The sequence below is a fragment of the Triturus cristatus genome, chromosome 4_1 (assembly GCF_964204655.1).
Source record: "Triturus cristatus chromosome 4_1, aTriCri1.1, whole genome shotgun sequence".
NCBI lineage: Eukaryota > Metazoa > Chordata > Amphibia > Caudata > Salamandridae > Triturus > Triturus cristatus.
The window spans coordinates 494776993-494795299 of NC_140585.1; the positions used below are offsets into that span (position 1 = coordinate 494776993).

At 49.3% G+C, this 18307-nt stretch overlaps 1 protein-coding gene across 3 annotated transcripts in view; it reads left to right on the forward strand.

The window, feature by feature from the left end:
- Positions 1 to 18307, forward strand: part of PYROXD1 (pyridine nucleotide-disulphide oxidoreductase domain 1) — a 231172-nt gene that overhangs the window by 38549 nt on the left and 174316 nt on the right. For all 3 annotated transcript variants that reach the window (XM_085652720.1, XM_085652719.1, XM_085652718.1), the window contains exons 4-5: positions 5873 to 6001; positions 6716 to 6789. In XM_085652720.1, coding sequence (XP_085508846.1) covers positions 5873 to 6001; positions 6716 to 6789 — 203 coding nt within the window. The remainder of the gene's footprint in view (positions 1 to 5872; positions 6002 to 6715; positions 6790 to 18307) is intronic.

Below are 18307 nucleotides of genomic sequence, written 5' to 3' on the forward strand. Positions count from 1 at the left end.
GTGGAAGTGTAGTCTGACATTTCTTAGGCTGGCCGTAGAAAAAACAAATGCTGAAGTAGGGAAAGAGGAGACAGGCTTCCCCATAGAAATTGGATTGTGGCCTTTCTGATATAGCGAGCTGCTGATTAGTCTTTCTGAGGCTGTCATTTGGAGGATGACAGGGGTGAAGGGTGGAACTGCAATACCTATTTGTGCTTCTCTTTTGGGTGCTCGAGCCTAGAGACGACCCTGGTTAGAAAAGCACCACTCAAGACAAAGGCTGAGCCTGGAAGATAGCCTGAGAAGGACTCCTAAAAAGGGAACCCACCCATACAGGTACTTCAAAGACAATCCATTTGGCCTGTCTGCCAACTTCATGAAAGTAGGAGCTGCTGAACCTCTTGGTGTTCAAATGCCAGGGTCTCTCTAACCACACGAGTGCTCTACAGAACACCCTGTTGACTACTGCACAACCAGGGTCGGTGGCTGTCCGACTACCAACTCTCTAGAGGTTAGAGGACATTGCCTGCAGTCCAATATGAAGGAATAACTGCCTGCATGTCCTGGGGACCTAGGGAATGCTGTCTGGGTGACAGGGAAGGAGCAAACCAACCATGCAGGTGGAGCTGACCGTTGGAAGGGGCTACAAATAGCTAACCATGGTGCAGGTGTCTGTCCACCAGAGACTCTCAAAGTATGTGACTAACCTGATTGAAGTTTCAGATCAGTCCCAGAAATGCTTGGTGGAACAGCATCACTCAAGGCACTATGTGACCAATTAGCACCTAGCACTGAAGATCCCAGCACATGATCGGACTATTGCCAACGTGCTCCAAGCAGCATCTAGAAGCACTCCATTTTATCCAGAGTCCCGGCTTCTGGAGAGGAAGGCTGATCCCCCACCTCTACCTAAGTGGGCCCCTACGCTGCTGACGGCATACTCGCTATAGGATTCGGACCCGCTGAGTCCACGAGACCCATCTGTGCTGAAAGACTACTGGAGCCCGAAAATGGCCAATGCCAGGATATACCACTCCTGCTACTGCCCTCTGAAGACTTGATACGAGGCCTGCAGCTACTGTCTCTCAAGCAGGACTGCCATGGGCATGGTCCTGTGTGTCTCCAGTAAACCCATCTATGACCGGCCCTTTGCAGCCCTATGCTGACAGAAGAGAACTAAGTGAGAACTGTATGGGCTACTTAGCTCTAAGTGATTGGCTAAGGAGGAGTGTGCTGGAGAAGCTCTGCACCTGATCTGGAGCCTAAGGGGTAGATGTAAGAAGTTAGGAATAGGGATTTCCTAATTGCTATTATTTGAAAATCGCAATTAAGAAATTGCTATTTTTAAATGTATGAAACTCCCTTGAGTTTCATTAGCGATTCGTAGTGGGTCACAAATAGACCTACCTCATGAATATTAATAAGGTAGGTTGCAATTTGTGACCCACTAAGTTTCGCTGCAATCACAGGGATGGTGGCCTGCTGGGGTCAGCAGACCACCACGTCTTTGAATATATTTTACAGCTATTCTCAAGGTGGAAGAGGCTTCTTGGGTACTCCTTCCCATTTGCGAATTGGTTACCACCAACTTTCAATTGGTGGTAAATTGCAAATGTTTTGTGACCGCATTTCAGTCGCAAAACATTTTTACATACCATCCCAATTCGGTATTAGGAAGGGACGCCCTAAACACGCCCCTTCCCCATACTGAATGGCAAAAACCTAAATTGTGTTTTGGTAACAAGTTACTGAATTGCAAATTAACTTTGTACATCACAAAAACATTTTTGCAGTCGCAGATGGGCTGATTCGGCCGTTTGCGAATGCAAAAATGTTTCGAACAAATGGCGCTAAGCCCCCTGAACCCCAAGTCATTACAGTAGAGGGAGAAGTGGGGGGTGAATGGCCTGGCAGGGAACACACCTTGAAGAACATGGGCTCACATCTGAGCATCAGGCATCTAACACATTGTTGTAATGTGTGTGCCTTTTGGTAAAGTAAAGATTTTTCCCTTTTTCAAAAGAGAAGCATCTGGTTAGAAATGGATATTATTGGTCTGCCATTTGCGGTGCTGAGCCTGTATACCCCCACACTAACTTACCTGAGAAGCCTGGAACTGCTCGCAATTGCTACCAATGAGAATCAAGTGGTGAAATGGCTATACTTGTCCCAGATTACAGAGCCATAATACTATGGACTGCAGGACAGTAGAGACTAACCTCCTCAGTCCTCACCACTGTGGCCCAGTAGACCCTCTCTGCCCCTCGGGCCCCCAAATTAGGTCTGACAGAGTCCACAGCAGAGTTCCGTTTGCTGGCTTTCTATTTCACTGAAGTACCTGTATTATTTTATATATTTTAGACAGACCATAAGATAACAAATGTGGCTGAGAGTATACTTTTAGAGGGCTGTCCTCTAAATTAAATCTTTTAGTGTTTCTCAGGGTCCACATTTCAGGCCAGAATGGATATTTGAAGCTTGGGCAAAAAATCCATTCATTTATAAGTATGAGGTGTAAGGCTCAATAGTACTTCAAAACATCGTTAATCCGCAGCCTTCATCAAATGTAGATTTACAAGGTTTGGCCATGGAAACCCCTGGATGTACCCACTGAAGAGACTGCAGCATTGTTGTTAGACAGTTAAAAGAATATAGAGGAATTCTGTACGCTTATACGTTTTTTTCTTTTATTTTCTGAAGAATCCTTTCTTTTTAGGTCGTGCCTAGCGTTGCAGTGCATGCGCTGCTCGCTCTGCGAGGCATGCTGTAGTAGGGTATGATGTTGAAGTGGTGTGCAAGCTTCGCCCACTCTCCATCCATATTTTTTATTGGCTGGTGGCATTGTCTTTGGTAAACGCTGGCTTCCGATTCAATATGAGGCTTCTTAGTCCTGCCTTGTTACGGCCCTGTATCCTTTTGTGACCGCCCATCAGGACTGGATCTTTTACTTGCGGTGTTACACGGTCTCCTTCATTAGTCCTTTCATTCGGCTTTGGCAAGGGCGTCCGCATGTTATTTTTGCATCGCGCTTTCACTTTAACAATAGCTGCTGCCCCACCCCGCGAGTGCTGTGTGGGGCGGCAGCTATTGGTAAAGTGAAAGCACAATGCAAATATAAACAAGCAGCTTCTTTTGCGCAATGGCGACAGCTTGGTTGTTTTATAATTGGTTTATCGTGGGTCGTGACCTTTGTTTCTGGTCTGTCAATTTGCAACTAGTCATGGCCAAGTTGAGCGTGTTTTCTGCTGAGCTGTGTTTGTCTCCCTGACCTCAGAGCCACCTTTGCAAAGATTAACAGTCAGCAGGACTGGTGATCTATGCGCCTCAGTCTAGACACTGCTCTCCTAACCAGGGCCACCGAGGGCAGCTGTTGTTTGCATTTTATGCTCCAATGTAGTTTTAGCTTGACCCCCTCTTCAGTGTGTGCACTTGATACATTTGAATTGCTTCAGCTCTAGTTTGTGTGTGTTTTCTGGTCACTATGAACCAGAAAGGGAGGCACGCGCTGAGTGTCGTCGTTGTCTCCTTGCCCCATTTTGGTGTTCTGCTCCATGTGTTTCACTTTTAGAGGTAAGGGGCTGCTGGTGGGCTCGGGAAAGCTCGGATTTTGATGTATGCGAGAGTGTCTGCGAAGTTTCTACGTGTTTATAATGAACCTGTTGGTGGAATTTATTCCCTATGCGTGAGACCTTATCCGACCTTCTCGCGTTTAGTTTAAGTAGTAACGGCACTTCAATAAGGTGAGCATCAAGCAGGTAAACTGCCCTTGTGCACGTTTGGTGATGAGCGGGAGGGCGATGCTTTTTTATAGACTATACATTCAGAAAGGATCTCCCCGAGACAATTTCTGAGTCGATCCTTAGATGGACCTCCATTATTAACCATGAACACCCACACCCTGTAGTAAAATAAATCACTTTCCTTTCACAGTTTGTTAGTGAATTATGCTTCGAGATTGGATAAGCTATAAAGGAGGAGGGAGGTGTGTGTGACTGTGTTCACTTTAACAACACTGGCATCGCTGCAAAAGTTTCTGCCTTAGGCGTGCGCTTGGACCACAACCTGTTCTTTAAAGAGACAAGCCAGCTGGATTCTCACATTGCTCCTAATATATCGCGTTTCTACTGAAACATGCAAAAAGGATTTTATTTCATTGAAATGTCTAAATAAAAGCGTTGGTTGTGTCATTTAACATGCAGACATACAATGAGCGTTTGTGTGCTTGTGAGAGAGAGCGTGTGCGTGTGTGTGTGCGCTTATGGATTACAAGGGGATTCCTACCACACTTTCATCTGCAGACATATCAGGCAGCTAAATCAGTGATCTTTGAGTTGGCTAAATCCTTCTGCAGCTTCAAATGTTTTTTAACCACCAATTGGTCTAATACACCTTGTTGTATATCAACGTTTTCCTTTGCACATCATCCAGCTCGGAGAGTTCTTATATTTGAATGCTTTACACCCTTAGATTCCACATACTTGTAGCATATTTAATGCTAAAATAACATGCATAAAAGAAAAATATACCATCCATTTCGCAATGGGATCACTGATTTATTAAAATTGATGCATTATCTTTAATACTTCAGACAGTCAACACGTGTTTTCCTTCTTCTGGCGTGCATGCCTGAGACTTCTTCAAGGCTGTTGAATTAATGGATCAGGTTACTCATTGTGAGTTCAGTCAATATGTGTAATCATCTCTAGGTCTCTTTGTTGTGAGGTCATGGTAACGCATCTGATATCAAGAAGATTAAATAACAAGCATTTGCAATGCATTAGGCCTCGCATTTACGCAAGTTTAAGCTATTGGCATTGTAAATGACAATGCATATTATTTATGTTTCGAAAACCAAAACATAAATAAAAGTCAGTCATTTACAATGCCAATAGCTCAAACTCTCGTAAATGCGAGACCTGTTGCATTGCAAATGCTTGTTTATTTATAATATTTTTAAATACCTCTGTGTTAACATTAACATTCTTCAGTGTATGTCTCAAAATGGCAGTATAGAAGCCTTGCTCTCCGACTTGAACTGGAGAGACAGTTGATATGGTGTAGTTTACATGAGTGCCGAACATTTCCAGAAAAGTTCAGGGGTACATATTGTCCGAGGGATGGCGCATTGTGGGCAGCCATGTGAAGGACTAACATAAAGCACACTGTCCTCCATTCCAGGCATTCAAATTAATTCAGTGAACTAGTGCTTGTAGCTGCAGCTAGCTAGTGGCGCGATAGCTTAATCCTGAACAGTAAAAGATCATTCCTCTTTAGAGCTACACGATTTGGGAAATGGATCGAGGAGCTTTCCATTTGCTTGCATTCTTGCTGTCGGCTTTCTTGTATAAGAGGTGAACATATTTTGTAAATGTAGACCCACCGTTAGTGTTACGTTTGACATTAAGTAAACAGCTACAGGCGAGAAAGTTGGATGCTTTTTCATGTCTATGATGAGAAGTGCTAGTGGCTCTACAATAGTTGCTTAGCGGAAAGAACACAAAAGTGTGTTCCTTAAAATATAACGTTCTAGCAAACACTTGAAAAAGTATTCAAATGAAAAGCAAACTACAGGAAGCAGACATTTCACCTCTGAGGCTAGAACAAGGAGTGACTGGTGATATAAGCCCAGTGGGGCTCCTTTCTCTTATTTGGGTTCTCTCCGTTCTCCGAAAACGACTTAATAGTATTGATGACAAAAGAATTCCAGTACATTGACAATGCGTTTAGAAAATGCCATTAAATACGTACGTTTTAAAAATATATTTTTAAGGGCGCTCTGGAATCATCCCTGGAATCGCCAAAGTTTCTAAAGCATGTTAATCTAGGAATGTTTCTGTGCTTGAGAGCACCCCTGAAGCCTGTTAACTATTTCATCTCTTCAATCTTATTACAGATCATTGTGACAGAAGATGATAAACTATATAAATATGAAAAGCTTTGTGTATGTGCCGGAGCCAAACCCAAGCTGATATTTGAAGGAAATCCACATGTATTGGGCATTCGTGATACAGACAGTGCCAAGGTAATATTTCCGTGCATGAGGTGAATTTATTTTGAAGGTGCCACATTAGTAATTGTTAAGTACACATTAGAACTGTTATTTACCGGTGCACATTTCTACTGAAAGAGTCTTGTTTCTCCAGTCTATGATAATATCGACCTGACTGATGTGCAGTAATACATTGAAGTTTTCACTGTTGTGCCAGGCCTCCTTTTTACTTTACAATATAAGGTGCAATCTCATCCTTTACCATGAGTACTTTAAGTGTGCTTCTTTAAAATATTTGGTCCTGTTCCACAGTCTCAATGATATAAGAGGTTTTTAGAACGTCCCAGCAAGCCTCCTGTAGCTAATCTAACAGCACAATTCAAAATGAACAGAAATCGGTGATAGGTGTAATGTTAAACCGAGGTTTTGAAAAGTGGGTGTCTTCACCTAACTATTTTTGTTTGTAACATTAAAGCATGATGAAAGAAAACCCCTCTTTTGGGGGATAATGACTCAAGCAATCCTGTAACACATATTTTGTAGTTCACACTTATTATACTGAACAGAGCTTTCAGTTAGCTTACTTTGATTGTTATGCATTAGATTTGCATTAAAAAAAAATTATAAGAAGAATTTTTCCAATGTGACCTACACTGCTGATATATGATGTGTGATGATATGATATAATCAGTGTTGTTCAACTAATTAGGAGTGGCCACACTAACGTTTTTGTCCCTTTGAATGCAGGAATTTCAGAAACAACTTAAACAAGCCAAAAGGATAGCAATTGTTGGAAATGGGGGGATAGCTCTTGAGTTGGCGTAAGTATGTTTATGTGTAAGATATTATGGAAAAGAACTGTGTTTCTGATTTTGGTAGTCATCTTACATGTTTTAGAAGTTCCTTCTCAATTGACCTAATTTAAGGTAGAATAATGCATACTTTACCAAAAATAACTTTTAATGGGGTCCACCTAACTTATGAAGATCTCACCAGGGGCGGCTAGTGACATTTGATATTGGTGAGGCGTAAAAGTTGAGCATAAGTGTTATGTCGATAGCGAGCGAGCCGACTATCATAAGAGGGACTCGAGGGGAGAGGGTCTTGCAAAGTGTGTGCAAATGGAGCATTTTAAAGCAAATTTGAGAGGGCAAGAATGTTTATAAAGCAATTCTGAAGGTGTAGACTTGAAATATGCCAAATACATTACAAAATACCCCATATCTTACAGCACTAAACGAGCCTCCTCTGCTCTACGTGCCTCTTCTGCCTTACATGTCTCCTCTGCCCTCCGCTCCTTCTCTGCCCTCCGCTCCTTCTCTGCCCTCCGCTCCTCCTCTGCCCTCCGCGACTCCTCTGCCTTACGTGCCTCTTCTACCCTCCGTGCTTCCTCTGCCCTCCGCACCTCCTCGGCCCTCCGCACCTCCTCTGCTTTCCGTGCCTCTTCTACCCTCTGTGCCTCCTCTGCCTTACGTACCTCCTCAGCCTTGCGTACCTCCTCAGCCCTCTGATCCTCCCTTGCCTTATGCTCCTCTTCTACACTCTGATGCACCCTGTCTACGCTCTGCCCCCCTTCTGCTCTGTGATCTTCTTCTGCCCTCTTCGCCTCTTTTACCCCTTACCCATCCTCCTCTCCCTGTGCCTCTCCCGTGGCTGCTTCGTCTGTCTTATTCTCCACCTCTTTACCTGACCTCATTTTCACGAACACCGAGGCCAGGATGACGGCCAGCACAGTGAACGGGAAGGGCACGGCAAAGTAAAAGTCCGCCACTGTTTCCATCTCTGCTCCGGTCCAAGCTGGACTCCATCAACACTTGGCTGCCTTACAGCCTGCGGCAGCGCCTCAGCTTCTGCCTACGAACTCTAGGTGCAGGCGGCTTCGAGCTTGCGAGCCTCTGACGTGTTCTCGATGCCTAGTAGTGCCTACAAGTGCGTGCTTGCAGCTTCTGCCGAGTCAACCAGAGTTCGAGGCTCAGTCCACTGCCTGTGAGCGCCCGGCCTTGATGTTTGCTTGTAAATAAATGGCAGGCTTTGATGAGGCCCCTGTGAGTCCCAGCAGGCTCTGTCAGCTACCAGTGAGCATAGACTCTGTTGTTCCCAGTCGCGGCTCGTGCGGGGGGGGGGGAGGGGAGGGGGCGGGGAATTAAATATAAAAAAATGGAAAACTTGCCTCACAGCCGGTTCGCGCCACCTCTGCTCCCCTTGGCGCCTTCACGAACGGCACTGACTGGAGTGGACTGTCATCCCCTCTCAGCCAAAGCGCCAGGATTGGCTTGGGGCACGGTTACTACACGCCCGTCTGCCCATTAGGAGACTGAGGTTTGAGCCTTTGCTCAACCCTCGCTCTCCTAATGGGCATGCGCCAGACAGAGCAGACACTAGTGCGCATGACTGGGCACGGCGGAAAATCTGCCCACCTTCCCCACTCATGCGCACTTGTGCTGCTGCCCGTTGCCCCTGGTCTGACAATCATGTCAGTCAACATGACGCCGGACCGCCCACCCCCTTCAGACTCTGAAGGGGGTGGGTGGTCCGATGTCATGCTGACTGACATGATTTTCAGTTCTCCCTCGGCGTCTTTGAACTTAAGTAAACTGATTACTTAAGTTCAAAGACGCAGAGGGAGCCGCGGGCGGGGGGGGGCTACGCCCCAATGGACGCACCGCGGCTGGATCTCACTGCTGCCAAGTTATCACGGGTGAATTCTTTCTACATGCTTAATATGCTGACCTGCACTAACACCATAACAGAGGAAATGTCACTGCTCACACCAGAACTGTAACTGGGAACCCTCATCATGTCCACAAGGAAACCTCCATTGAGCCTCCATAGGTTAAGAAATATTAAAACTACAAAAATACTGTGGACTATGTTGGTAATATAATTGTTGCTCAAGTGTTTGTCTATCATAATTTTGCTTTGTGGTAGTAACAACAAGATAGTGACGGCACTGGGCTATTCTACTGCAACCGCTGCTTCTTAAAATATATTTTATTTTGAAACATTATTGAAGTTGGAGCCTGTGAGGATTTGTGCATAGTTGGCAACAGAAGTTGACACTTTGGGAGGGAGGGGGGGAGGGGAGGGAAGCCTTCTAGCATGCCCGTGCACCACTAAACATATTCAAGGAATTGAAATCAAGGAATTCTTCAGACACCCTTGATTTACATCCTGATACTTTACCATGCACAATCTTTATCTTAATTACGCAGTATCATGTGCTAAACACCACAACCTAATCCTATATCTGTCCTTTTCATTGCTCTATTCTGTCATCACTGAATGACCATTGAGACATAATACAGTTTGAAGTAAAGCCAAGAAAAGAAGGCTAATTGTAGTTATGGGATAAAGAACCGGTACATCTTTGGGTCATTAGTGTGTGTGTGTCTGTCTCCTACAGGCAGGTGTGTGTGTGTGTGTGTGTGTGTGTGTGTCTGTCTGTCTGTCTGTCTGTCTGTCTGTCTGTCTGTCCACCCCCTAGTGTCAATAACTTTGGTACCATTTGATGAATCTTCGATAAATTTTCAGCACTCCACTGACTTCAGCTGCTGACTTGAAAGTTTTGGGGTGATGAGGGGGGCCGAGAAAAAAGGGGGGGGGGGCAAAATGCATTTTCCCCATGCAGTTTCCCATAGGGATTTTAAACACAACTACAGCCCGAACCGCTGGATGGAATTGCACCGAATTTGGCAGAAAGGTAGCTCTTGGGCCAGAAAGAGTCCTTTTTAGGTCTCGCCTGACCCAGCGCATGCGCTGGTCTGGCGAGGCTTTTTATGAGGGCTCAAAAAAATGCTACCATGGCAAGCCTAGAGCTACGGTGCGCAGACGCGCGCTTAGGAGCAGAGGCTGGCAAACCTCGTCATGCTCATTAAGCGCCCGCGATCACTTTCACTTTCGCCCGCGATCACTTTCGCGGCGCCCCTTTTATGTTCTAGTTCAAAGAACATCAAACATCAAAGAACATGTTGTGTTAATGCTTTGCTGCGCCCGTTTGACTTACAATGTGCTTTCTCTTTCCACAAACTCGATGTTTGTGTTCCTTTATTTTGAGATGCTTTTAGTATTACTGTTTTGTGACTTAACGAACATTAAGGAAATGTTACTGTGAAACTGGACAATGTTCACAGTGTTTATTTCTGATCGCAGCGGCTGCTTCATGTCCGTTGCACCATTCAGGGAGTCCTTTCGTTGGCGCTTTCATGAGGACATGATGAGGAAGCTGGAAACTTTTGGCACATTCTCATTAAAAGCACAGCATGTTGGCGACTGGCTAATCGATTAGACCTATGTAGCGCTTTAGATCTCAAAGCGCTATGGTGGGTGCAGCAGTTACAACTCATGAAATATGGGGTGCAACTCACAAGGAGGGGGCAGGTTTGAGTTCACATTGGCTGCAATCGAACTCTTAAGATGATGGGCTGTGTGTATCCATTATCAGCACTCAGTCTTCGCTAAGTGACCTTGTTTGTTTTGTTGTGTTAATGCTTTGCTGCGCCCGTTTGACTTACAACGTGCTTTCTCTTTCCACAAACTCGATGTTTGTGTTCCTTTATTTTGAGATGCTTTTAGTATTACTATCACACACACAACCACACACCCACACACACACAACCACACACACAACCACACATACAACCACACACATACAACCACACAAACACACAACCACACACATACACACAAACACACACAACCACACCCACAACAACACAACCACACACACAACCACACACAACCACACACCCACAACCACAACCACACCCTCACACCCACACACCCACAACCACACACCCACAACCACACACCCACAACCACACACCCACAACCACACACCCACAACCACACACACACAACCCCCCCCACACACACACACACACACAACCCCAGCCACACACAAAACCACACCCACACACAAAACCACAACCACACACACAACCACACAGACACAACCACACACACACCCACACACACAACCACACACACAACCACACACACAAACAACCGCACCCATACCCACAACCACAGAACCACACCCAACCACACCCACATACACACACAACCACAAAACCACAACCACACACACACACACACAACCACACACACAACCACACATACAACCACACACACAACCACACACACACAACCACACACACAACCACACACACAACCACACACAACCACACCCACACACACCCACACACACAACCCCACACACACACAACCACACACACAACCACCCACACACACACAACCACACCAAGCATTGGCATAGCCAATAGGTCCCGCCTTTGGGACCTTATAAGTGTTTAGCCCCGCAACAGTTGATGTGGTTGCACCAAGGATATTGTGCTGCATAACTAAATACTTAGAAGGTCCCACAAGCGAGACCTATTGGCTATGCCAATGCTTGTTGTTATTTGGTGTAAATCCATTACGTAGTTTTGGAAATATTAAAGGATTATCAAATTTGTATATCTAGAAGCGCAAACCCTCCCAATCTCGTGCAGAGATCTGATTGACTGCCAACACTTCAACCAGGAAGTGTTGGCAGCCATTTTGTGACTCATTTTTAGCCAAGTCCCAAACATAAAGCTTAAAAAAACCAGAAGGGAGCAGGGTAGGAATACAAGCATGTTCTTTTTTTCAGCCTCTGGTTGGGGCAGGTCCCAAGGGCATGCTTTAAATAATAAAAATTGGAGGGGCCGCATGCAGCCCCCACCAGAACTAGAGTTTTACCCTGGGGGACACCCACCGTTTTATTTTATTTTTAAATAGGAGAGGGGCATGCACCCCCCTGGCCTTTAAAGGCTCTGGAGACCACCACCTCCCTCTCAGGGCCATCAAAGACTTCTTCTGCAGCCCCCCTGAACTCCTCTGCTGGGAGTTCTGACCTGCCAAGTGGTCCCAAGTTCTGGGTCCTTCGAGGGGGTTTGGGTGTTTCAAAGACTCAAAATCCACTCATCATCTTTCCCCCCACTGCTCCCTCTCCGACGCAGGTCCTGCTGTGCAGCTGACGTCACTGAGGCATCACCTGCCCGCAGCTGGACGAATCAACGCAGTGCCTGTTTCGCAGTCGCCACATCGACTCCAGCGCATATGGATTTTCCACGCATTGCACCTGTGCACCAAGTCTACATCGGCGCTGGGCTTTGTAAGGAACCGAAGCCACGTGTCTGGGGAAACAACGCAACACCTTCCAGCGCAGTAAGAAACCAATGCTTCACCTCCTCTCACAAAAAGTAACCAACGCATTGCCTTCCCTGTGTGTAAGGAACCGATGCATCGCTTTGCTTTTTGGCACCTCACCTCCCCTGCGCCTGTTTTCGTCTTGTGATTCTGACGCATCCCTGGTACTTTGTGCTAAAAGTAATGCATCCATAGTTTTATATGGACTGAACTGCTTTAATCCTTTTTAAAGTCATATCTTGGGGAGCCAAGATGGCGGAGTGAGCAGTCGTCCTGCCCCGGAGCTCCCGCCAGGGTCGGATTCAACACCGGCTGCCAGGCCGTCAATAGCGCTGACGGTGCCCGGATTGCGTTCCCCAGAGACCCACGACCACAGGACATCGACGGCGGGGTGAAGCTCGGTGATCGAGGGCTGCATTGGCCGTGAGAAGATGGAGGCGGAGTGCGGCGCTGCTGGGGCCGCGCCGGAGAGGGCAGGGCTGGCGAGAGAATCGAGAGCCGGTGGAGGCAGCGTTGGAGACCCCTGAGCCTGAGACGGACGGTGAGCGGCAGGGGCCCCCGGGAGTGGTGTCTGGAGTGGAGCGGGAGCATGTGGAGCGGTGCCGCGACCGAGCTGGGTCCGGCCTGCCATTTTGAGCGGCAGGAGCAGCACCGGAGAGGGGGCGGGACTGCGGAGAGCTCCTTAAGGACTGTGAGGCCTGGACCTGGCTCCAGTGTACCAGCGGAGGACTACGGGGCAGGGAGACACTCGGCCCCCCCGTGCCAGGCCTGCAGGAGAGGCGGAGGGAAGCGCGGAAGGCGACGCAGCCAAGCACCCTGGGGAAGAGCCGCATATCTGGTGCGGGAGGCGCCAAAGCGGGGTCTACGGTGAGCGGGGGCTCGCTGTGCGATTCTCTCCCCGGCCCAGCAGCGGCGCCCCTATCCGGGGATAGTTGGCAGTCGGCGCGAGGATCATGGGGGCCTAGGGCTTAGGGCTTGCAGTCGGCGGACTGGGGCATAGAGGTTGGCCCTCACAGCTGGGGACAGTCACGATCGGCGGTGCAGGCCACGGAGGAGTGCGAAAGCAGGTGGCGCCGGTGGGGGCGCCACCGTTTCGGTGTCCCAGGCCGGGGTTGAGGCTTGCCGCGTGCTCTGCTCATCCTCCCTGGTAACCGTGTGAGCATCTCGGACAGGACCGAGGCCGGTGCAGGGCCTCTGGAGGTCAATGTCCCACGGCCCGGCGGGTTTCCTGGTTTGCGGTGCAGTGCTGAGCCCTCACCGCATAGCGGAGGGAGCGGACTGGAGAGCTGGGAGCATGAGCGGCAGGCACCGCACCTAGTGACTGTACAAAGGCGGAAGCTGCCCGCAGAGGGGGACACGAAGACAAACGCTAGCATTGGTGCAGTGGACGCGGCCTGGAAGCACAGGCTAGCCGAACAGGGGCAGAGGGCCTTTCAGCGACACAACATCTCTACAGGGACGGGGGGGCAGAAGCGCCGCAGGTGGCTGGACACATTGGAATTGCTTTGTGCGGATACAGAGACTTCAGGCCTTGAGCTTCCTTTCAGGCATCAACCGGGTCTTGTCCCCCCGACGGCGGACTGGTGGGAAAGAGACAGGAACTCTGCAAGACATACACGGGGTCTTGTGGGTCTCGCTATGTCCACTTCCAGGAAACGGCAGGACAAAAATATTAAGGATATGTTCTCCAAGTCCCCGGTTGGTCAGATGGCTGCGAATGCGGACTCCGGAGGACCCAGAAAGGGGAAGCCGGAAGCTGGGGGTTCTGAGCCCATCACCAAGGCCTTCCTGGAGTCGATGTTCGCCTCACTGCGGGACGATATCCAAACTTTAAAGCAAGAGTTCACGTCTGAGCTCAAAGAGGTCCGCCGCGACATGGACGGCATTGGTGAAAGGGTGGCGGACCTGGAGGGCAAGAGCGATGGAAGGGACGAGGAAATAGCGAATCTACAGCAAGAGATCATTAGACTGCATGATCAACAGGTGGATCTTCAGGTCCACCTTGAGGACCTCGAGAATCGCTCCCGTCGCCATAACATCCGAATAAGGGGCGTGAAAGCGGACGAAGACTCGAAGGATCTTTTCACCTATGTGAGGGAGCTATTCAACCACATCCTAGAACGACCTCTGGACACGAACTTGGAGTTAGATTGGGCGCTTTGAGTGGGTCCCCCCAGAGCGCCGTCGGCCCCTCCGTCGGACATCTTAGTGTGTACCGCACCAAGGAGTTGATAATGCAAACAGCACGCCGTCTGCACTCCTTACAATTTCGTGATCACAAACCGGTGCTGTACCAGGACCTGGCCGCTCTCACGCTACAAAAAAGGCGCCTTTTCAAACCCATCACGACGCACCTCCAACACAATAACATTTCCTACAGCTGGGGTCACCCCATCCGCTTGGTGTTTCGTAAAGATGACAAACTGTACCAATTGCGTTCTCTGTCTGAGGCCAGCAAGCTGCTGGGGGTGAGCCTCCTGGATGAAGAAGGAGGTGAGTGGGCCTCCGCGTCAGGTGCATGAAACACTGGGCCTCGATGGCTTCAACAAGGGTGCAGACGCCGTCTCAAGAAACCACCAGCTGCGGAGATTACGAAAGGCCGACTATCGGCGTTGGAAGCTGTGTCAACGGATCTTTCAGGTTCTAATAGTGGCTGAACTGGACACGCACGGTACCTGAGAGACTTCTTTTCTTACATCCAGACCTTCGGCGGGAGGGGGGGCTTCCTTCCACTGTTGGTGGACACATCCCAATGACTCTTTACCAGTCACAGACGAGTGATGGACTATATGTTTCCAGTTCTTATGGTATTTGTTTTTTTTTGATGGGGCTTGTTGGGGTGGGTGAGGGAGGGGACTTGGGGCTCCGCGTCCGTCTTCCCTTTAGGGCTAGGGCGACCACTTGCGCCCCCGTGTCCCTGATTCGCTTACAAATCGGAAATTCCGGAGCCGCGGTGCATGATGCTTTACAGCTGCAGCGTCCCCCATGTGATACACGTCATGCCACCCACCACGCTTAAGGTACTGACCCTGAATGTCCGGGGTCTTAACAACCCAGTTAAGCGTAGGGCTGTCCTATCATACTTAGAAAATTCCCACGCAGATATTTGCCTCCTGCAGGAAACCCACTTATTAGCGCGCGATTGCCATCGCCTTAGGTCTAGGAGGTTTCCCACCCAGTTCTTCTCTTCCGGGTCTATTAAAACAGCAGGGTTGGCGATTCTAGTGGCACAACAGTTTCGGGGGGAGGTCCTGCATAAGGTTGCCGAGATCAGGGGGCGGATCTTGACTTATCGCTTTGCCCTTGGTGGAATGCCGTTTACTATTAGTTCCATATACGCCCCGAATGAGGGACCGGAGCGATTTTTACACTCTGCACTCACAGAGGCCACGACTACACCTGACCGCCATATCATTCTTGGGGGGGATCTCAACTTGGTGTTCGATAATGCTCAGGATAGATCCAGTCAGCGTTCTCATCGAGCCGGGGCGGTTTCTGCGGAGGGGCTTGCGTGCTTGCAGGACCTGGGGCTATGCGACCTCTGGCGCACCATGCACCCCCGCAACAGGGAATACTTCTTCTATTCTAATGCGCATAAGACCTACGCCAGATTAGACCATCTCTTTGTATCTGCATCGGCGCGGGCGCTCTCGACAGCAGTTGACATAGGGGTGGCGTCTTTTTATCGGATCATGCTCCGGTGACTGCGACTTTCACCCTCCCGCCCACATCGCGTCCCTCCAGAGTGTGGCGTCTTAGAGACGCTCTCCTGCACCGAGACGAGGTGGTTCAACACATTAGGCGCAACATTCATGATTATCTCACACACAATGACAACACAGACACTACAATTGCCACGCAATGGGCGGCGCTGAAGGCGGTTCTTAGAGGGGAGTTCATCTCGATCTCGGCGGCGGACAATAGGGAGCGCGGTTGCAAACGGGAAGAGCTTACACAACAGGTGCGGGAATTGGAACGGATGCACCAGCGGACGGGAGCCCGGAGATTATGGCGACAACTCAAAGCGGTTCGCCAACAGTTGGCGGCGCTCGACCAAGACAAGGCAGAGTTTGCGGCATTGAGGCTGCGCCATGCCTACTATGCGGGTGGGGACAGGTGTGGGCGCCTTCTAACTCATAAGCTCAGAGAGGTACGTCAGAGACAGGGGGTTAAATTGATCTCTCGGGAAGATGGCACGGCAGCAACGGAGGATGGGATATTGCGGAGGCATTCTGCGATTTTTATGCGACTTTGTACGCGGAGGCCCCGCTGGCCCACCCTGAGGGGACGGCTCTCCTAGACTCTGTCACACTGCCGGCTCTGTCCCCGGCGCAGGCCGAACATCTAGAAAGAAGCATTCAAATGGAGGAAGTAGTGTCTGCCATTTCTCGGCTCAAACTGGGAAAGGCCCCTGGTCCAGACGGCTTTCCCGCTATTTTTTACAAGAAATTTTGTTCCCTGTTGGCCCCGATCCTTACCAGGCTGTTCAATTACTTTGCTGCTCAGGTAGCTATTCCAGGCGACCTCTTGGAGGCTTCGATAGCAGTAATTCCTAAACCAGGCAAGGATAGCTCGCAATGTGGCTCTTACCGCCTGATATCACTCCTTAACACAGACCTTAAACTATATACAGGAATACTGGCCGCCCACCTTGGCCCCCTTATGCCAGGACTCACGGACCCGGACCAGGCGGGCTTCATCCCTGAGCGGCAAACGACAGACAATACGAAGCGGATTTTGCATCTTATAGAAAAGGCTACTCGGGTCCCGGGGGAGTTCATGATGCTGGCCATTGACGCCGAAAAGGCGTTCGAGTACATTGGCCATTTTTGGAACAGGTACTGGAGAAGGCAGGAATAGGCGACCGATTTCGCACACATATCCTTAACTTTTATAGATTCCCCACAGCCACTGTCAGAGTGAACGGGTACACATCCTCTCGATTCCACATTGAGAGGGGCACGAGGCAGGGGTGTCTGTTATCCCCCCTCCTCTTTGCCCTTTATATGGAACCGCTGGCTCGGAGGGTGCGACAAAACCCGGAGATCACGGGAATACGGTTTGGGGGCTTCGTCCACACAATCAGTCTATACGCGGATGATGTATTAATATCCTTATCTGATCCGAGGTCCGCTCTCCCAGCGTGCTGGGCAGAATTGGAGGTTTTCGCGCAAACTGCCGGGTTCAAAGTGAATGCAGGGAAATCCTTAGCCCTAGACTTATCGCTGTCGCGGTCCACTCGAGATCATTTGCAAACCCGGCTTCCCATCCGTTGGGCGGCAGACACGATACCGTTTTTAGGGATTCAATTGGCCCGATCGCTCTCTAACGAACTACGCGCTGTTACGTGACAGGATTCGCCGGGAACTCGACAGATGGCGGCACTATCCTCTCTCGTGGTTGGGTAGGGTCGCAGCGGTTAAAATGACCGTCCTTCCACAGATTCTCTACCTCTTCCGCACTATACCTCTCCGTCCTCCAGTAGGATGGATTCGAACGATGCAGTCAGACCTGTCCCGGTTTATCCGGAACGAGAGGAAACCGCGAATGCGACGGGCGTTGGTGGTATTAGCACCGGAAGCGGGTGGACTTGGAGTCCCAGATCTGGGGCTCTACTTTCAAGCAGCCCAATTGAGATATCTAGTGGAGTGGAGCAGATGGGAATCCGAGAAACATTGGCTATTTCAAGATCAGGCGGTGGCTGCGCGACCTTTACAGGATATTCCTTTCTTACGCAAGGTGCACCGGCCTCCTAACCTATATGCCTCCTATATTACGCGGGTCCCTCTGGAGGTTTGGGACGCCACTAATCTCACACATGAACTCACATCGTTCCCGTCCCCGCTTACCCCGCTGAAAGGCAACCCCGACTTCACCCCAGGATTAGAGGATGCCGCCTTTGTGAGCTGGAGGGCTCCGGAGACAGAGAGGTTGCTCCAGCCACAGGTTCGCTCCGGGGCAGAAAGGCGCCTCTTCCCCTACGAGCGATGGCTTATTACACGCACATCAGACAAACACCTTGTTTCCGATCTCTATAAACAATTGCAGGTCAAACACAAATACACATATAATTCTAGCAGGAACCAGTGGGAACGAGAACTGGGAAGAACACTGAGTCATAAAGAATGGGAGGGCATCTATTACAGGGCA